This window comes from Caretta caretta, chromosome 20, assembly GCF_965140235.1.
Source record: "Caretta caretta isolate rCarCar2 chromosome 20, rCarCar1.hap1, whole genome shotgun sequence".
NCBI lineage: Eukaryota > Metazoa > Chordata > Testudines > Cheloniidae > Caretta > Caretta caretta.
This window is the reverse complement of record NC_134225.1, coordinates 19,845,255-19,863,615: the sequence shown is the minus strand read 5'-3', so window position 1 is coordinate 19,863,615 and position 18,361 is coordinate 19,845,255. Positions and strand designations below refer to the sequence as shown.

At 55.4% G+C, this 18,361-nt stretch overlaps 1 protein-coding gene across 1 annotated transcript in view; it reads left to right on the top strand.

The window, feature by feature from the left end:
* The window catches only part of LOC125627517 (complement C3), a 51,316-nt gene that overhangs the window by 21,546 nt on the left and 11,409 nt on the right, over positions 1 to 18,361 (top strand). The window contains exons 20-32 of the mRNA XM_048831684.2: positions 3,179 to 3,318; positions 4,361 to 4,573; positions 5,056 to 5,122; positions 5,710 to 5,799; positions 7,514 to 7,717; positions 8,781 to 8,856; positions 9,656 to 9,815; positions 10,002 to 10,097; positions 10,603 to 10,753; positions 11,621 to 11,784; positions 14,297 to 14,455; positions 14,816 to 14,875; positions 15,255 to 15,345. Coding sequence (XP_048687641.2) covers positions 3,179 to 3,318; positions 4,361 to 4,573; positions 5,056 to 5,122; positions 5,710 to 5,799; positions 7,514 to 7,717; positions 8,781 to 8,856; positions 9,656 to 9,815; positions 10,002 to 10,097; positions 10,603 to 10,753; positions 11,621 to 11,784; positions 14,297 to 14,455; positions 14,816 to 14,875; positions 15,255 to 15,345 — 1,671 coding nt within the window. The remainder of the gene's footprint in view (positions 1 to 3,178; positions 3,319 to 4,360; positions 4,574 to 5,055; positions 5,123 to 5,709; positions 5,800 to 7,513; positions 7,718 to 8,780; positions 8,857 to 9,655; positions 9,816 to 10,001; positions 10,098 to 10,602; positions 10,754 to 11,620; positions 11,785 to 14,296; positions 14,456 to 14,815; positions 14,876 to 15,254; positions 15,346 to 18,361) is intronic.

Here is an 18,361-nt window from a genome sequence, read left to right as displayed (position 1 = left end):
CCATTGAGAACAGTCTAGAGCCTGTCACGGAGTTCCTGGGCGATGCTCTGGAACTGCTCCCCATGAAGTCAGTCAGGACTCTGGGGTAGTCGCCTTTCTGTGAGCAGCCTGTCTTCAGGACACACAGCTCACACAGCTTCCACCTTCCTGGATCTGATCTCGGAGCATTCAGCATCCTCTGCCTCTCCGTGCGCTTCCCACAGCGAGTCCGCTCAGGCGGTGCTCCTGGGGAAGCCAGAGGGTCCTGCACCCCAACTTCGCAGTCAGACGTGACTCTCAGCCAGCCAGTAAAACAGAAGGTTTATTAGACGACAGGAACATGGTCTAAAACAGAGCTTGCAGGTGCAGAGAACGGGACCCCTCAGCTGGGTCCATTCTGGGGGGCAGTGAGCCAGACAACCACGTCTGCACTTCACTCCATGTCCCAGCCAGCCCCAAACTGAAAAACCCCTCCAGCCCCTCCTCCTCTGGGCTTTGTTCCTTTCCCGGGCCAGGAGGTCACCTGATTCCTTTGTTCTCCAACCCTTCAGCTCTCACCTTGCAGGGGGGAAGGGCCCAGGCCATCAGTTGCCAGGAAACAGGGTGTCGGCCATTCTCTGTGTCCAGACTCCTGCACACACATGCCCTCTAGGGCACTGCAATGATCATACACCCTTACCCCACCACCTAGATACTTAAGAACTGCCTAGGGGAAACTGAGGCACCCCCACACTATTCAGAGGAAACATTAAGAACAGTCCCACTTCGTCACAGAGCCATCCTCTTTGGAACCCCCTTTCAGGTAGTTGAAAGCAGCTATCAAATCCCCCCTCATTCTTCTCTTCTGCAGACTAAACAATCCCAGCTCCCTCAGCCTCTCCTCATAACTCATGTGTTCCAGACCCCTAATCATTTTTGTTGCCCTTCGCTGGACTCTCTCCAATTTATCCACATCCATCTTGAAGTGTGGGGCCCAAAACTGGACACAGTACTCCAGATGAGGCCTCACCAATGTCGAATAGAGGGGAACGATCACGTCCCTCGATCTGCTCGCTATGCCCCTACTTATACATCCCAAAATGCCATTGGCCTTCTTGGCAACAAGGGTACACTGCTGACTCATATCCAGTTTCTCGTCCACTGTCACCCCTAGGTCCTTTTCCGCAGAACTGCTGCCTAGCCATTCGGTCCCTAGTCTGTAGCTGAGCATTGGGTTCTTCCGTCCTAAGTGCAGGACCCTGCACTTATCCTTATTGAACCTCATCAGATTTCTTTTGGCCCAATCCTCCAATTTGTCTAGGTCTTTCTGTATCCTATCCCTCCCCTCCAGCGTATCTACCACTCCTCCCAGTTTAGTATCATCCGCAAATTTGCTGAGAGTGCAATCCACACCATCCTCCAGATCATTTATGAAGATATTGAACAAAACCGGCCCCAGGACCGACCCTTGGGGTACTCCACTTGATACCGGCTGCCAACTCGATATGGAGCCATTGATCACTACCCGTTGAGCCCGACAATCTAGCCAGCTTTCTACCCACCTTGTAGTGCATTCATCCAGCCCATACTTCCTTAACTTGCTGACAAGAATACTGTGGGAGACCGTGTCAAAAGCTTTGCTAAAGTCAAGAAACAATACATCCACTGCTTTCCCTTCATCCACAGAACCAGTAATCTCATCATAAAAGGCGATTAGATTAGTCAGGCATGACCTTCCCTTGGTGAATCCATGCTGGCTGTTCCTGATCACTTTCCCCTCATGCAAGTGCTTCAGGATTGATTCTTTGAGGACCTGCTCCATGATTTTTCCAGGGACTGAAGTGAGGCTGACTGGCCTGTAGTTCCCAGGATCCTCCTTCTTCCCTTTTTTAAAGATTGGCACTACATTAGCCTTTTTCCAGTCATCCGGGACTTCCCCCGTTCGCCACGAGTTTTCAAAGATAATGGCCAATAGCTCTGCAATCACAGCCGCCAATTCCTTCAGCACTCTCGGATGCAACTCGTCCGGCCCCATGGACTTGTGCACGTCCAGCTTTTCTAAATAGTCCCTAACCACCTCTATCTCCACAGAGGGCTGACCATCTCTTCCCCATTTTGTGATGCCCAGCGCAGCAGTCTGGGAGCTGACCTTGTTCGTGAAAACAGAGGCAAAAAAAGCATTGAGTACATTAGCTTTTTCCACATCCTCTGTCACTAGTTTGCCTCCCTCATTCAGTAAGGGGCCCACACATTCCTTGGCTTTCTTCTTGTTGCCAACATACCTGAAGAAACCCTTCTTGTTACTCTTGACATCTCTGGCTAGCTGCAGCTCCAGGTGCGATTTGGCCCTCCTGATAACATTCCTACATGCCCGAGCAATATTTTTATACTCTTCCCTGGTCATATGTCCAACCTTCCACTTCTTGTAAGCTTCTTTTTTATGTTTAAGATCCGCTAAGATTTCACCATTAAGCCAAGCTGGTCGCCTGCCATATTTACTATTCTTTCGACTCATCGGGATGGTTTGTCCCTGTAACCTCAACAGGGATTCCTTGAAATACAGCCAGCTCTCCTGGACTCCTTTCCCCTTCAAGTTAGTCCCCCAGGGGATCCTGGCCATCCGTTCCCTGAGGGAGTCGAAGTCTGCTTTCCTGAAGTCCAGGGTCCGTATCGTACTGCTTACCTTTCTTCCCTGTGTCAGGATCCTGAACTCAACCAACTCATGGTCACTGCCTCCCAGATTCCCATCCACTTTTGCTTCCCCCACTAATTCTACCCGGTTTGTGAGCAGCAGGTCAAGAAAAGCGCCCCCCCTAGTTGGCTCCTCTAGCACTTGCGCCAGGAAATTGTCCCCTACGCTTTCCAAAAACTTCCTGGATTGTCTATGCACCGCTGTATTGCTCTCCCAGCAGATATCAGGAAAATTAAAGTCACCCATGAGAATCAGGGCATGCGATCTGGTAGCTTCCGTGAGCTGCCGGAAGAAAGCCTCATCTACCTCATCCCCCTGGTCCGGTGGTCTATAGCAGACTCCCACCACTACATCACTCTTGTTGCACACACTTCTAAACTTAATCCAGAGACACTCAGGTTTTTCTGCAGTTTCGTACCGGAGGCTGCGTACACGGATACGTGTAGAGGAGGCTGTGGAAGGTGCCCGCTGCCGAGTGATCTGATCCAAGGAGGGGTGGGCTTTGACTGGACTCCCTTCCCATTGCAGGGATCTGCGTGGCCGAGCCTTATGAAATAACGGTGATGAAGCAGTTCTTCGTTGATCTCCGGCTGCCCTACTCCGTGGTGCGGAACGAGCAGGTGGCCATCCGGGCCGTGCTGTACAACTACGCACCCCGGGCTCTCCAGGCGAGTAGAGATCAGCCCTGCCCTGGTGGATGGGTGGAAGATGCCTGTTGGTAAAGGAAGGCAATGGGAGTGGTGTCTAGTGGTTAGAGCAGGGAAGGATGGGAGTCAGGACTCCTGGGATCTATTCCTACCTTGAAGAAGTGAGAGCAGTGTAGCCATTAGCAAAGAGGAACCCAGGACTTCTGGGTTCTGTTGCTAAAGGTGGGATGGAGTGTGATCTAGTGGTTGGTGCTGGGAATTAGGGCAGCTAGGTTCTCACTGTGAATAGCTTGCTTTTTCTCTCTCTGACTCAGTTTCCCTCTCTATAAAACGGGGCTAATTATATTTACTCACCTCCGGGAGGGAGGGTTAATTAACATACACTTGTGAAGCGAGTCAAGGTTTTTACATGAGGAGGGTGAATGGTTAATTGGCTATGGATGAAAAGGAGATTTGTTGTGGAGAATATCACTGCCTGGACTGAGGTGATCAGTGACATACTGAGGTGAACATAAGAACGGCCACAGTAGGTCCGATCAAAGGTCTGTCTCGCCCAGTGTCCTGTTTTCCAACAGTGGCCAATGCCAGGTGCACCAGAGGGTGGCGGGGTAGACTGGGGTGAAGAACACAATGGGGGCCTGGAGCGTAAGACACTTAGAGGTGAGACCCCAGCCACCAAGTTGGCAGTGTGGATCAGAACGCTCCTCTACCTACCACAGTTCTGGAGTGTCCTGGTTCTGATCCACAGTGGAGATTGGAGCCAGACACATCGTTTTAATCTGGATCAGAACTTTTCCATAGCTTGTGGAGTATTTGGATCCAGGCTTCTGGTTCTGACCTATAATGGAGACCGGAGCCAGACATGCAGTTTGGATCTGGATCAGAACTTCCCTAGAACGTGGAGGTATTTGGATCTGGGTTTTTGGATTCTGGTTCTCACAAGGCCTAGGCGCTTAGCCTTACTTTGAGGGCTTAGGTGGTTCCTGGAGCGGTGCCAGCTGGACCCACAGGATGCTTCCCCCAGCGTGGCTGCTGACGAGGTTGCTTGGCTTGTGGCTCGCAGATCCGGGTGGCACTGATGTACAACGAGAAGATCTGCAGCTCCAGCAGGCGCGACAGCCAGTTCCGGCAGGAGCTGGTGATCCAAGCCGGAGCCTCTCGAGCCATCTCCTACGTGATCATCCCCCTTGAGCTGGGGGAGGTGGAGATCGAGGTGACAGCGGCCATCCATGGGCTCCCCATTGCAGATGGCGTGAAGAAGAAGCTCAGGGTGGTGGTAAGTGTCAGAGACAGATGGCTACAAGTCACGGCATCATCTGACTGGCTAGTGCTGCTGTTTTTAAGCTAAGCATGGATGGGCCTGTTCAGAATTTAGCTGAGAGACCTCCAAGGAAGAAGTGGGGGTAACTCAGTAGGGGATGGTGCTGGGGCAGTTGCACTGTAATGAACAATGTGGCTGGCTCAGCTGGGGGTGCTTGCCCCTTGGAATTGTCCCTGGTACTAGGGGGAGGAGGGGTATTGTGCTCCTGCGGCTCAGTAGGGGATCAACTTGGGGGTCCTACTAGCTGATGCCAGTGTGGGAGAGTGGCTAGGAGATGCCCACCAGCCTGCAGCGTCAGTTCTCTGCGATTGGTCTGTAGTTCCCAGTGCTGGGGGTTGGTATAAGGATAATCAGGGGGTGGGTGAGGCAGAGACCTCGCCCCGTGTGCTCCCCCTCAATGAGCAGTTTGGCCCCTGTCTGGCTTTTCTCTCCTGCAGCCTGAGGGCATGAAAATCTTTAAGAACATCAAGAGTGTCCTGCTGGATCCGGCTGCCCGCGGCTCAGGTAGGGCCTGCTGGGGCGTTGCCTCTGAGGCTCTGCTTTGAAATCTCCCCCTCCGGAGCTTTGGTTGCTTATCAAATGTGTCAGGAGGAGCTGGTGGCTTTATGGTTCCACCTACTCCCCAGAGTCACAAGGCACCGTGCTGTGCTGAGTGGGATATGACTGCTGTTAGTGGCTGGGCTGCAGCTGATAACAGCCTACCATTGCAGCCAGCTAATGGAGTTAATCCTTTAGCTCAAGTGTGCCTCTGGGGATCTAGCCCAGCTAGCATGAGGGGTGGTAGGGGCAAAGAACAAATCAAATGAGAGCAGTTTAAGGAGGTGAAATGTTTCTGAAGGTTCCCCCCATAACCAGTCCCCTGCCACCCCCAGCCCCAGCAGCATGTATGTTTCATGGCAATGTGGGAGGCCCCAAAATTGCACACTGGAAGATAAACCTCTGTTCCTAAAATGCCCTAAATTGGGGGCCTTCTTTGGACACTGCAGGGCTCTGGGTAACTGACCAGAAGAGCTCTGGTCAAAATCGCTCACCACGCCAGCACTGTTATGTTCCGGGGGTGCTTCCCTCTGTGACCCATGTGTTTCTTGCAGCCTCTGGGGAGCAGCTGGAGACAATCGCGCCTGTGGACATGAGTAATGTGGTCCCCAACACCGAGCCGGTGACCTTCATCAGCGTGAAGGGTAAGGCCTGGGGGTGGAGGGGAAGTAGGCAGAGATGGGAATGGGAGAGAGCTGCTAGTGGGGAGGGAAGATGGCAGCAAGAGGTCCCCATCCACCACGTTTTAACCCGTTAGCACCAGGATCGAGGGCTTTTTCGCCCGGCAGTGGGCACTTAAGCTGTTTCTGATCAACCCTCGAATCCCCCACTGCATGGCTAGAGAGAGAACAGTCCCTAGCTTTCATCAGGCATTTTACAAGGCCAGACAGTTTCATTAGTCCAGGAGCGGTTGGAGGGAGCACTGGCAGATGCTCTAGAGTGACCAGGTGTCTGGTTTTCGACCGGAACGCCCAGTCGAAAAGGGTCCCTGGTGGCTCCGGTCGGCACTGCCGATGGGACCGTTAAAAGTCCGGTCAGCAGTGCTGCGGGCCTAAGGCAGGCTAGTCCCTACCAGTCCTGGCTCCGCATTGCACCCTGGAAGTGGCCAGCAGGTCCGGCTCCTAGGTGGGGGATGGCCATGGGGCTCTGCACGCTGCCCCCACCCTGAGCACCGGCTGCACACTCCCATTGGCCAGGAACCACGGGTGGAGCCTCCTGACCTCCCATCTATGTGCCGGACCGGCTGGCTGTTTCCAGGGCGTGTGCAGCGTGGTGTCAGGACAGGCAGGGAGCCTGCCTTAGCCCTGCTGTGCCGCTGACTGGGAGCCGCCCGAGGTAAGCCCACCCCCCAACCCCAAGCTTCAACCCCCCTGCCCCAGCCCTGAGCCCCCCCAAACCTGGAGCCCCCTCCGGCACCCCAAGCCCCTCATCCCCGGCCCCACACCAGAGACCGCAGCTCCAGCCCAGAGCCCATACCCCCTCCCACACTCCAACCCCCTGCCTCAACCCACAGCCCCCTCCTACATTCCAAGTCCCTTGGCCCCACCCCCAGCCTGGAGCCTCCTCCTGCACCCCAAACCCACCCCAGAGCCCGCACCCCCAGCAGGAGCCCTCACCCCCTACTACACCCCAACTCCCTGCCCCAACCCAGAGCTCCCCCCCGCACCCTGAACCCTCATTACTAGCCCCACCCTGGAGCCCGCACCCTCACTTAGAGCCCTCACCCCCTCCTGCACCCCAACCCCCTGCCCCAACCCAGTGAAAGTGAGTGAGGGTGGGGGAGAGCGAGCCACCAAGGGAGGGGGAATGTAGTTGAACGGGGGCAGGGCCTCAAGAAGGGGCGGGGCCTCTGGGAAGGGGCGGGGCTAGGGTATTCAGTTTTGTGTGATTAGAAAGTTGGCAACCCTAAGAGGCTCCCTAAAAGTGTGAGGGGCACTGGCATCTGAACCATGGGCCCGCCTCCCATGCTGCTCCTTCCCTGAGGCCCTGCCCCTTCCCCAAGACCCCACTCCCCACTCTCTCCTCTCTGTCCCCTCCCCATCGCTCACCCTTACGGCGGGTAAAAAGTGGTGGGGCCATGGCACCCCCTGATCTGGCACCCCTGGTTGGAGGGGACAGTGCCCAACAAGGTGGGGAGGGACCTGGGCTTGGTGTTGGGGGGTAATGGGAGGAGTGGGCAGGACTAGGGGCATAGGGGGGAAGCGGCTGAGAAGGGGGCTGGCTTTGAGGGGTGGGTGTGGGGCTTGATGCCCACCAGGGCAAAGGAGGGAAGGGGCTGGGCTGGGTGGGTGAGGACTGGGTAGCAGGGAGTGGGGGGGGCTCTGCCCACCTCTCACCCTCTCCGACCGGCCTGCCCAGGGGACATCGTGGGCGACACGGTGGAGAACTCCATTGACGGTGCCAACTTGAAGCACCTGATCCAGGTCCCGGCAGGCTGCGGGGAACAGAACATGATCGGCATGACCCCCGCTGTCATCGCCACCCACTACCTGGACAGCAGCCAGCAATGGGAGAGGCTCGGCGTGGAACGCAGGGCGGAGGCCATCAAGTTCATCACTCGGGGTGAATCTCTCTCTGGGTCGGGGGGAGGAGTTGGGCCGGGCAAAGAGCAATAGCTCGGGGCTCCTGCTGCTCTGAATGCCCTGTCCTGCCCCCAGGCACTGAGCCACCCTGGCTGAATTGTCTGAGTAGAGCGGAGCTGGCTAGGAGCCCGGGGTCTGTAAAGGAGCTGGGTCCCAGTCCCTTGAGGAACCTGGTGGATTAAAAGCAGGGACCTGATTCCCAATTCCCATGCTTGGGGCAGGGACCGAGTGGGCAGGGCTTTAAGCCCCTTTGGTGCTCTCCCTATTCTAGGACTGTACAGGGCCTTTCCTGGCCCCTGGTGTGAGCAACAGCAGCCTTGGGGCTGCTCTGATTTACTCTGGTATGGGAATCAGGGATGAACTATATTGCAGCATGCTCTGGCCACGCCAACAATCTGCCCCCTCCACCGGGAGGCTGGGAACCAGCTGGGAGCAAGACCCTGCACTCCAGCTGGGATCACCCCTTCACAAGGGGAGTCTCAGGGGTCTGTTACACTCCCTGTTATGACCTCGTCATGCTGCTAGAGGGGGCCCACAGGTAAGTGGAAATCAAGCCCCAGTTCTGTAAAGTCTGCCCCGAAGCAAATAGGCAGCCGGCAGTATCTGGGAAGCACTGAGGCAACAGGCTCATCCTGGCCTGTGCTGCTTACGTCATGCACTGCACCAGCATCAGTCGCCTTGTAGCAGCATTGCTCAGTGTCAGGGAGACTGCGACGCAGAATCTAACCCAAAGGGGATGGGAATGTGGGTACTTGTGGCTAGGTCCTCATGCCTGGGGGGGTGGAGATGCTGTGGCAATCTGTACTTTCGTTGGCTAGCAAGGAGTCCCGGGAACTCATGAGATGGAAGAGCTACAGAGAGGTCTAGTGGTATCAGTGGGGACCGGGAGTCGAAATGGGGACTAGGGGTGGGCCTCAGAACTCCTGGGTTCCATTCCCAGCTGCGGGAGCAGAGCGTGTTACAGCTGGGCTGAGCACCTCAAACTGGGAATCCAGATTTTAACTTCTGCAGCTCAGGCCCCATCTCTGATCGCTTGATTTCAGGGTACACCCAGCAGCTGGCTTATCGGAAAGCAGATAACTCCTATGCAGCCTTCACAAACAGACCAGCGAGCACCTGGTAAAGCATGGGGCGCGGGGGGCAGAAACGTGGTGGGAACTGGGGCTGAGCTGTTGTCCTAACACACATCTGACTTCAGAGACTCTCCACTAAAGTCTCCCTGGCATGGGACCCAGAAGACCTGGGTTCAATTCTTCCTCTTCTGTTGACAACTCCATGTGGGACCTTGGGCATGGCCCTTTGTCGATCTGGCCCGCAGGTTCCCCGTCAGTAAAATGGGGTTAATGGCCTTTCCTTTCGATTGTGAGCCCTTTGGAGCAGGGACTGCCTCTGGCTCTGGGTCTGTGCAGCGCCTGGCGCAACGGGACCCTGATCTCAGTCAGTGTCTGGGCACCACCTGAAACAACGCAGACCCCTATCTCGGTCGGGGTCTGTGCAGTGCCTGGCACAATGGCGCACCCCATCTCAGTTGGGGGGTTGTGCAGTGTGCCCATTATGATGTGGGTGGGAGGGACCCGTCTTGGTTGGGATCCCGGGCAGTGCCCAGCATGACAGTGAGGTGGGGGTAGGGTGTGATCTCAGATGGGGACCTCTAGGTTCAACCATAAGACAGCTTATGGACACTGTTTAACTGATTAACAAACGGTTAAGAACTGTTGCAATAACTGGTTGAGAGATGATTAGAGTCTCCGGCTTTTATACACGGCTGATAGCAATCGACATGGCATGCAACTCATCTCCGTGGCGTATTAACCCGTTACGAAGGTACCCTTTATTTAAAGTGTGACCCACATTAATATGGGGTCGGGGCGGCTGGCTGCTCCTCCCCTGCTCACCCCAAGCCTTTCCTCCCCGGCAGGCTGACAGCCTACGTGGTGAAGGTCTTTGCCTTGGCCGACGAACTGATCGCTATCAACCCCGAGGTGCTGTGCGGGGCTGTGAAGTGGCTGATCCTGCAGACGCAGAAGCCTGACGGGGCGTTCCAGGAGGATGCCCCCGTGATCCACGGGGAGATGGTGGTGAGCTGCTCACCCTGGGGGGGCTGGATCTGGAGCTGGTGTCGCTTTGCTCCATGATGGAGCAGCGGCTTGGGAGATCGGGATCCGGGTTCCGAGTTCGGGCAGCGCCTGGGAACGGGGCACACAGGGCGCGGGATGCGGAGCCTTCCAGAAACCCAGCCTTTCCTCTGGCTCTTCTCTCGCTAGGGAGGGTACCAGGGTTCGGAGCCGGATGCTTCTCTGACGGCCTTCGTTGTCATTGCGATGGTGGAGGCCAGAGACGCCTGTAAGCCGTATGTGGAGGTGAGTCATGCAGGCAGCATGCGAGGCCACCGAGTTTAGCACGTGGTGTTTTTTCATCTAGGGACAAGAATGTAGGAGTGGGGGCTAGCGACTAGGGGACTGGGTGTCAGGACTCCTGGGTTCTATTCCCAGCTCTGGGGTGGGAAGAGATGGGGCAACAGGACTCCTGGGTTCTATCCCAGGATGTTCTGGGAGGAGAGTGGGGGTCTAGTAGTCAGGACAAGGGGCTGGGAGTCAGGATCTGTGGGGCCTGGTAGTTGGAGTAGGGGGTCTGTGAGTCAAGACCCCTGGTTCTATCCCATGATCTGGGAGGAGAGTGGGGGTCTAGTTGTCAGAACGGGGGGCTGGGAGCTAGGACTCCTGGGTTCTATTCCTGGTTCTTCTGCTGATTCGCCTTTTAACCTTGGAAAATATGCCTTCCCCTCTCCGTGCCTCGGTTTCCCTAGTCGACGCTCTCTCCCTTCTGGGCTGTAATGCGGGCTCTGGGGTCTCGGTGCCTTTTCAGAGCTTGGGCAGAAGCATCACGAAGGCTGGAGATTACTTGGCGAGGCGCATGAAAGACCTGAAGAAACCCTACTCCGTGGCCATCACGTCCTACGCACTGGCGCTGCTGGGCCACGCTGGAGCAGGAGACAGGCTCATGGCGCTTTCCACGGGTGAGTGAGTCTCTGGCTCCAGAATCCACGTCTGCGTCTCAGGCGGGCAGCAGGAGAGACGCTGAGACAGGCAAGCCATTGGGCTGACTAGCCTCGTATCCCACCTCTCCTTTGCTGTGTAGATCAGACCCACAGGCCCAGCTGGGCTGAGATCTCCCCTAGCACTGCATTGGGTCAGAGCTATGGGCCCGGCTACCCTGGTATCTCCTGCTATCTCAGCCTAGGCGCTGAGTATTTTTTTTCCCCAGGGTGCTCCACCCCCGCTCTGCCCCATGGCCCTGCCCCCACCCTACCCTTCCCCCGAGGCCCCACCCTCACTCTCCCACTTCCAACCCATGCTCTGCCCCCTCCCCAAGGCACCCGCCCACCTGCTGCTTGCTGCTTGCTGCCCTCCCTCAGCCACCAAACAGCTGTTTGGCAGCGCTTCCGATCAGCTGATCGGGGGTGCCGCCGAACAGCTGTGGCTGGTGAAGGCTGAGCACCCACTTCTTTTTCCCATGGAAAAGCCCTGGAGCACCCACGGAGTCGGTGCCTATTCACCTCAGATGAGACCAATAGCCCCACCTTGCCTTGTGTCTCCCCCCCCATAACTACACCACCGGGATGATTTAGTTTGGGATTGATCCTGCTTTGAGCAGGGGGTTGGACTAGATGACCTCCTGCGGTCCCTTCCAAACCCTGATATTCTGTGATTCTATGATCACACCAATGGGCCCATCCAACCTGGTATCCTGCCTCCCTGCCCCCAAAATCAGGCCAACGGGCCCACCCAGCCCGATACCCCTTCCCGCTCCCAGACGCACCAGGCTATTCTGTGCTAGCTGCCAGCTGTGTATGTGACGGGGCGGGTCCCTCGCTGCTCCGCAGGAGGAACGCACTGGGCCGACCCCCAGTCCCGTCTCTACTCCATCGAATCCACCTCTTACGCCCTGCTGGCCTTGCTGAAGCAGAAGAGGTTGGAGCTGACAGGTCCCATTGTCCGGTGGCTGACGGAGCAGCGGTATTATGGAGGAGGCTACGGCTCAACCCAGGTAAATATCACCACTGCGGATCCCTGACCCAGACCCGAGGCGGGCCCACGTGTGACATGAGAAATGGCAGGTGAGGATCCATCTGGCAGCTGGCTCTGCTGAATTAGCCCAGCCGCTGACTGCAGCATATTGCCGGGTCCAGGGCATCATCCCATCTCTGGGGACGTCTCCTGGCATGGGGCTTCTATTTGTCCCATGGGAGACTATGCCACACCCTAGGGAGGCTTATGTAGTGGGGTGACCTGGCCCTGCAGATAGGGCATAGGACTGGGAGCCAGGATTCCTGGGTTCCCTTCCCAGCTCTGGGAGGGGAGTGGGCTCTATTGTTAGAGCAGGGGGCCTGGGATCTTTCCCAGCTCTTCCACTGTGTTACTCTGCAACCTTGGATACGCCCCTTTCCTTCTCTGGGCCTCACTTTCCCCCTCGGAAAAGCACAGTGATCCCCCCTTCCCCCCCCCCCGCCTTTGTAAAGCATTTCCCTCCCCAAAGCCCAGCCTGTGGGTGCTCAGTGTGTCCCTCTGGCTCTAGGCAAGCTGCCAATGTCACAGGTGATGGGAAGGGGCTCTGGGGAGCTTCTTGCTAAAACCCCATGGCCAGATGGCCGTGAGGTGTGGGCCATTGCTCTGCTGCTGGGGCTTAGGCCTTCCCCCTCTTTCCCCCTGCCAGCTCCCAGGAGTAGGATACACCCCCTCCTCCTGTCCCCCGCCCCCCAGGATTACGCCCCTCAGACTCTTTGCCACCGCTGCTCCTAGGAGGGAATACATCTCCTTTGGGATCCCCCCACCCCCAGTCCCCACGAGGAGATATGTTACCCCAGAATTACCCCCTTCCAGAGCCTTTGCCCCCCAAGGGGAATATGCCCCCCAATATTGCCCCTTCCAGAGCCTTGCCTTCCTCAAGGAGGGGTTATGCCCCGCCACAGGATTATCCCCTTTCCAAAGCCTTCGTCTCCCACCCCCATTCCTTGCCAGCCTCCAGCACTATCTGTATCCCTCCCAGTTCCCAGGAAGGCCTCTCCCACACTCCCTTGCCAAGGCAGGTTGCTATCAGCCCTGTGTTCTGCATGGGAGACAGACGGTTCTTTGTTCCAAGGGGGAAGTGCAGCCCAGCCGCCCTGGGTTAATCACAGACTGAGGGGCAGCCTCTTGTTAAAAACTTGGCAGCAGCTCAGTGAACACGTGGGTTGGTCCGGTGAGATCGAGATGGGCTGCGTCTGAACCACCTGCATCTTGGGTCAGGCCTCACCCCACAATGCGCAAGCAGGGCCCAGCAGATCCCATGAAGCCCCAGAATCTGCCCCGGGGCCACAGAATTGTGCCACGGAATCTCAGCTTCTAGCCTTTTGTGGAAGCTACCAGCCAAGCGTGCACTGCCTGCCTGAGTCTGCAGACTGCCTGACATGGCTGTGGCAGAAAGGAGCTGACCCCTGGCTATCCCACTGGGGTGTTTGAACCCTCAGGAGCTAATGCTGGTGATGGAGTATTATTTGCTCCTTTTTTGCTGTGGCTCACCAGAAGTATGTGTTCACTCTGGTCCCTAATGATGGCAGCCCACTGACAAAAGCAGGCAGTCCACGGAACATGTCGCAGAGCACAGAGAATGACTAAAGCATCTTCTAGGAAGGCCTTCTTCAGCCTAACAAAGTGGTAGGGCTCAATGCCAGGATAACTGGGTGACGTTCCCTGGCCTGTGAAATCCAGCAGGTCAGACTAGATGGTCTAATGGTCCTGTCTGGCCTTATTGTTCGTTCTTGTTCTGCGTTCCTCCACTAGATCAAAGCACCCTTTAGAACCCGGGGCTCCCCCACCCCACAAAGGTGCTTTACACACTGTCATCAAGTCACCTCTTGATCTCTCTGAGAAGCTGATTCAGCTCCTTCTGTGTCTCACTAAAGGCATTTTCTCCAGCCCCTCGAATCATGTTCATGGCTCTTTTCTACCCGTTCCAATATTCCCACGTCCTTTGTTGCACACACCAGAACTAGGCGCAGCCTCCCCCCTGCGCCGCCCCTTCCCCCGATGCCCCACCCCCATGCTGCCCCTTACCCTGATGCCCCGCCCCTGCGCTGTCTCTTCACCCCAAAGACCCCGCACCCCGCTCACTCCTCTCTGCCCCCTCCGCACTGTGGCTTGCCTGAAAAATGATGGGGCCATGGCCCCCTGCCCCCCACATTCCAGCGCCCCCGGCGTTGCAGCGTTTCGCACGCAGAGGAAAACTCCCCTCCCTGCTCTTGGTCGCCGCTCCAAGGAGTAGCACAGTTCTCCTTCGTGGCCGTGGCGTAAAATGTTCTCTCTTTTACTGATGAGCCCTTTTTTAGCGCAAATCACCGCCACCCCCATCCGCCTCCTCGGGGCCCCACCTCCCCAAAGCCATAGCTTCCACTGGTCTCCCTAGAGCCGCCACTGCATTTCCAGCCACCCTGCACCCCATCCGCAGGGGTCTTGCTGCGGGGTTTGCTGGGCGTCCCTCTGGGTCCTTGTGCATTAACCCATTTGCCCCTTCCTCGCGACAGGCCACGATCATGGTCTTCCAGGCTCTGGCCCAGTACCAGATGGATGTGTCGGAAACCAAGGACACGGCCCTGGACGTTTCCATTAACCTGCCGGGTCGGAGCAGGCCCCTGCTCTGGAGGATCAACCGGGACAATGCCATGGTGGCCAGGACGGAGCGGGTAAGTCCCAGGGGCTTGGAGAGGGGGGACCGGGCTGAACGCCCCGCATGGGTGAGGGTGGGATGAGGGTGAATGGCAGCAGGAGTTCCTGTTGCCGAGCAGGGAGGAGCAGGCATGAGGGGTCGGTGGAACGGCAAGGGGATGGCACGGTCACTGTGGAGAGAGACCACGCGGAGGGTGGGAAATTGGCCACGTGTGAGGAGGCAGGGCTGGGGGGTGGCCCTAGGGTGAGGGGGTGCCATGGGCAGGGGGCAGTGCCTTCCCCCTGCAGAAACTGGGGAAACCCAGCCTTACTCGGGGAACAAACCACTTGTGTCTCGGACAACATGGTCGCTAACCTACCCGCTCCCATCCCCACAGACCAAGCTGACCGACGGCTTCACTGTCTCTGCCAAGGGACACGGCAAAGGGACACTGTCGGTACGTATGGGCTGCTGAGAACCCGCCCGTCGGCCTAGGGGGCTCCTGGATGTACAGCGTGTGGCTCTGAAAGCCCATTTCGCCAGCTGGCGGGGATCCTCCTGGATCTGAGGGGGCAGCAACTGCCCCCCAATCTCAGTGCTGCCCCCTGCTGGATGGATCTGAGCAGGGCTGCCGGGCAATGACATGCTTTGGGGAGGCCGCATCCCTTGTTCCGTCTCTCTCTCCGCCAACCCGAGCTTCTCTCCGGTCTGGCCATTTCTATCTGGCCCTAGGAATCCTGCGACAGCCTGGATTTGCCCGAGACTCCTCCCCATAGACCCCTGGGCCGGAGCAGCCTGGTCAATATCCGTCCCTTCATCGCCGCTTTCTTTCCCAGGTGATGACGGTTTATTACGCTCCCCTGACGGAGGGGGCAGCAGCCTGCAAGAAGTTTGACTTTAGCGTCTCTGTGCAAAGGGCACCTGATGGTAAAGACCTGGGATTCCTGATCAGGGGAGAGGGGACTGGTTTGAGGGGTGCAAGGCCGCAAGATGGCTATCTATACCCTGGTGAGAAAGGGTTAACCTCCATGCAGCTTACCCCTTTTCTAAGCTGGCTGAGGAACAGAGCCCTGTCACCAGGCCTCAGTGGGTCACAGCTGAGAATGCCAAACTCAGGATAAACTGGTGAAAAACTAGAGCAGACTCACCCCCCACTGGTGGTTATTCTGTCACAAGATTATAGCAAGCCAGTAAGAAAAGCCACTCAACTTTATGATGAGTGGTTACTGAAAACCAATTTAATCAAACTGTAGGGTCCTTCTAATCCCAAGAAATCAGCCACTTAGCCAGGTCAATCTGTAACTCAGATTTTACCCAATAATCATCTTGATGCCAATCCTGTAGTAACTAAAACTAAAGGTTTAATAAGAAAAGAAAAGAAGAAAAGATAATATACATACAAATAATTGCAAAGTCCTGTAGCAACGATGCAATAGATGGCTGGCTTGTAAAGTCTCTCTGGGAACTTCCAAAAGATTCGAAGGTCCGTAATCCATATAGCTCAAAATGCTCCTTCTAACTGTAAATCCACAGGCCAGAGAATCAGGGAAGGAAAGTGGCAAAATGAAGCTGTCTCAGGGGTCTTCTATCTCCTCTGCCATGTGCCTAGGGACATGTTGTCTCTGTTTGTGCAAAAAGAACAGGAGGACTTGTGGCACCTTAGAGACTAACCAATTTATTTGAGCATAAGCTTTCATGAGCTGCAGCTCACTTCATCGGATGCATTCAGTGGAAAATACAGACTAACACGGCTGCTACTCTGAAACCTGTTTGTGCAAAGTGACTGGCCTGAGATGGAGTCTGGGTCACATGGACAATGATCACCCCTCCTTGGGAAGTTCGATAATTCACAGGGGCAGCCATTGCCTGTGGCCCATTGTTAGGGTGAAGTGTCCTTAATGGGCCATCACCACACAGCTGTCTAGCCTTGATGTAAATCTTATCTGGTGGGTGTTACCCAGGAATACAGCACATGTGTAAAATAGAAGTCCCTGGCCAATAGTCGTAACTTTAGGTACACAGATGATACATGCATATGAACAGGACAGTCCTACTTAGCAAAGCATCACTTTTCCATTGACACCTCATATGACACGCTTTGTACAAGACTTGTTGCAATTGTGTAACCATGGCATTATCGTTCATCGGTTCAATCAGACTGCATCACAAGCTCCCCTGTAGGGAAAGACCTTGTTGATTTGCTTCTGTCTCCATCTTCAGAGTCACTGCGGGGGAAGATCTGGGCTTTATTTGGGGCTCAGGCTGTTTCAGAACCGGGCTCCAGCTGCTTGCTTGGGGCTTGCTTGGAGCAGGGGTGCACGGTCAGCATTTGAGCAAGGGGTTCTCCCAGCAACTGCTCCCGTGGCTCATAGAATCATAGAATATCAGGGTTGGAAGGGACCCCTGAAGGTCATCTAGTCCAACCCCCTGCTCAAAGCAGGACCAATTCCCAGTTACATCATCCCAGCCAGGGCTTTGTCAAGCCTGACCTTAAAAACCTCTAAGGAAGGAGAAAGAAAAGGAGTACTTGTGGCACCTTAGAGACTAATCAATTTATTTGAGCATGAAGTGAGCTACAGCTCACTTCATCAGGTGAAGGTGAAGGCACTTCTAAGGTGCCACAAGTACTCCTTTTCTTTTTGCGAATACAGACTAACACGGCTGTTCCTCTGAAACCTAAGGAAAGAGATTCCACCACCTCCCTAGGTAACGCATTCCAGTGTTTCACCACCCTCTTAGTGAAAAAGTTTTTCCTAATATCCAATCTAAACCTCCCCCACTGCAACTTGAGACCATTACTCCTCGTTCTGTCATCTGCTACCATTGAGAACAGTCTAGAGCCATCCTCTTTGGAACCCCCTTTCAGGTAGTTGAAAGCAGCTATCAAATCCCCCCTCATTCTTCTCTTCTGCAGGCTAAACAATCCCAGCTCCCTCAGCCTCTCCTCATAACTCATGTGTTCCAGTCCCCTAATCATTTTTGTTGCCCTTCGCTGGACTCTCTCCAATTTATCCACATCCTTCTTGAAGTGTGGGGCCCAAAACTGGACACAGTACTCCAGATGAGGCCTCACCAATGTCGAATAGAGGGGAACGATCACGTCCCTCGATCTGCTCGCTATGCCCCTACTTATACATCCCAAAATGCCATTGGCCTTCTTGGCAACAAGGGCACACTGCTGACTCATATCCAGCTTCTCGTCCACTGTCACCCCTAGGTCCTTTTCCGCAGAACTGCTGCCTAGCCATTCGGTCCCTAGTCTGTAGCTGAGCATTGGGTTCTTCCGTCCTAAGTGCAGGACCCTGCACTTATCCTTATTGAACCTCATCAGATTTCTTTTGGCCCAATCCTCCAATTTGTCTAGGTCTTTCTGTATCCTATCCCTCCCCTCCAGCGTATCTACCACTCCTCCCAGTTTAGTATCATCCGCAAATTTGCTGAGAGTGCAATCCACACCATCCTCCAGATCATTTATGAAGATATTGAACAAAACCGGCCCCAGGACCGACCCTTGGGGTACTCCACTTGATACCGGCTGCCAACTAGATATGGAGCCATTGATCACTACCCGTTGAGCCCGACAATCTAGCCAGCTTTTTACCCACCTTGTAGTGCATTCATCCAGCCCATACTTCCTTAACTTGCTGACAAGAATACTGTGGGAGACCGTGTCAAAAGCTTTGCTAAAGTCAAGAAACAATACATCCACTGCTTTCCCTTCATCCACAGAACCAGTAATCTCATCATAGAAGGCAATTAGATTAGTCAGACATGACCTTCCCTTGGTGAATCCATGCTGGCTGTTCCTGATCACTTTCCTCTCATGCAAGTGCTTCAGGATTGATTCTTTGAGGACCTGCTCCATGATTTTTCCAGGGACTGAAGTGAGGCTGACTGGCCTGTAGTTCCCAGGATCCTCCTTCTTCCCTTTTTTAAAGATTGG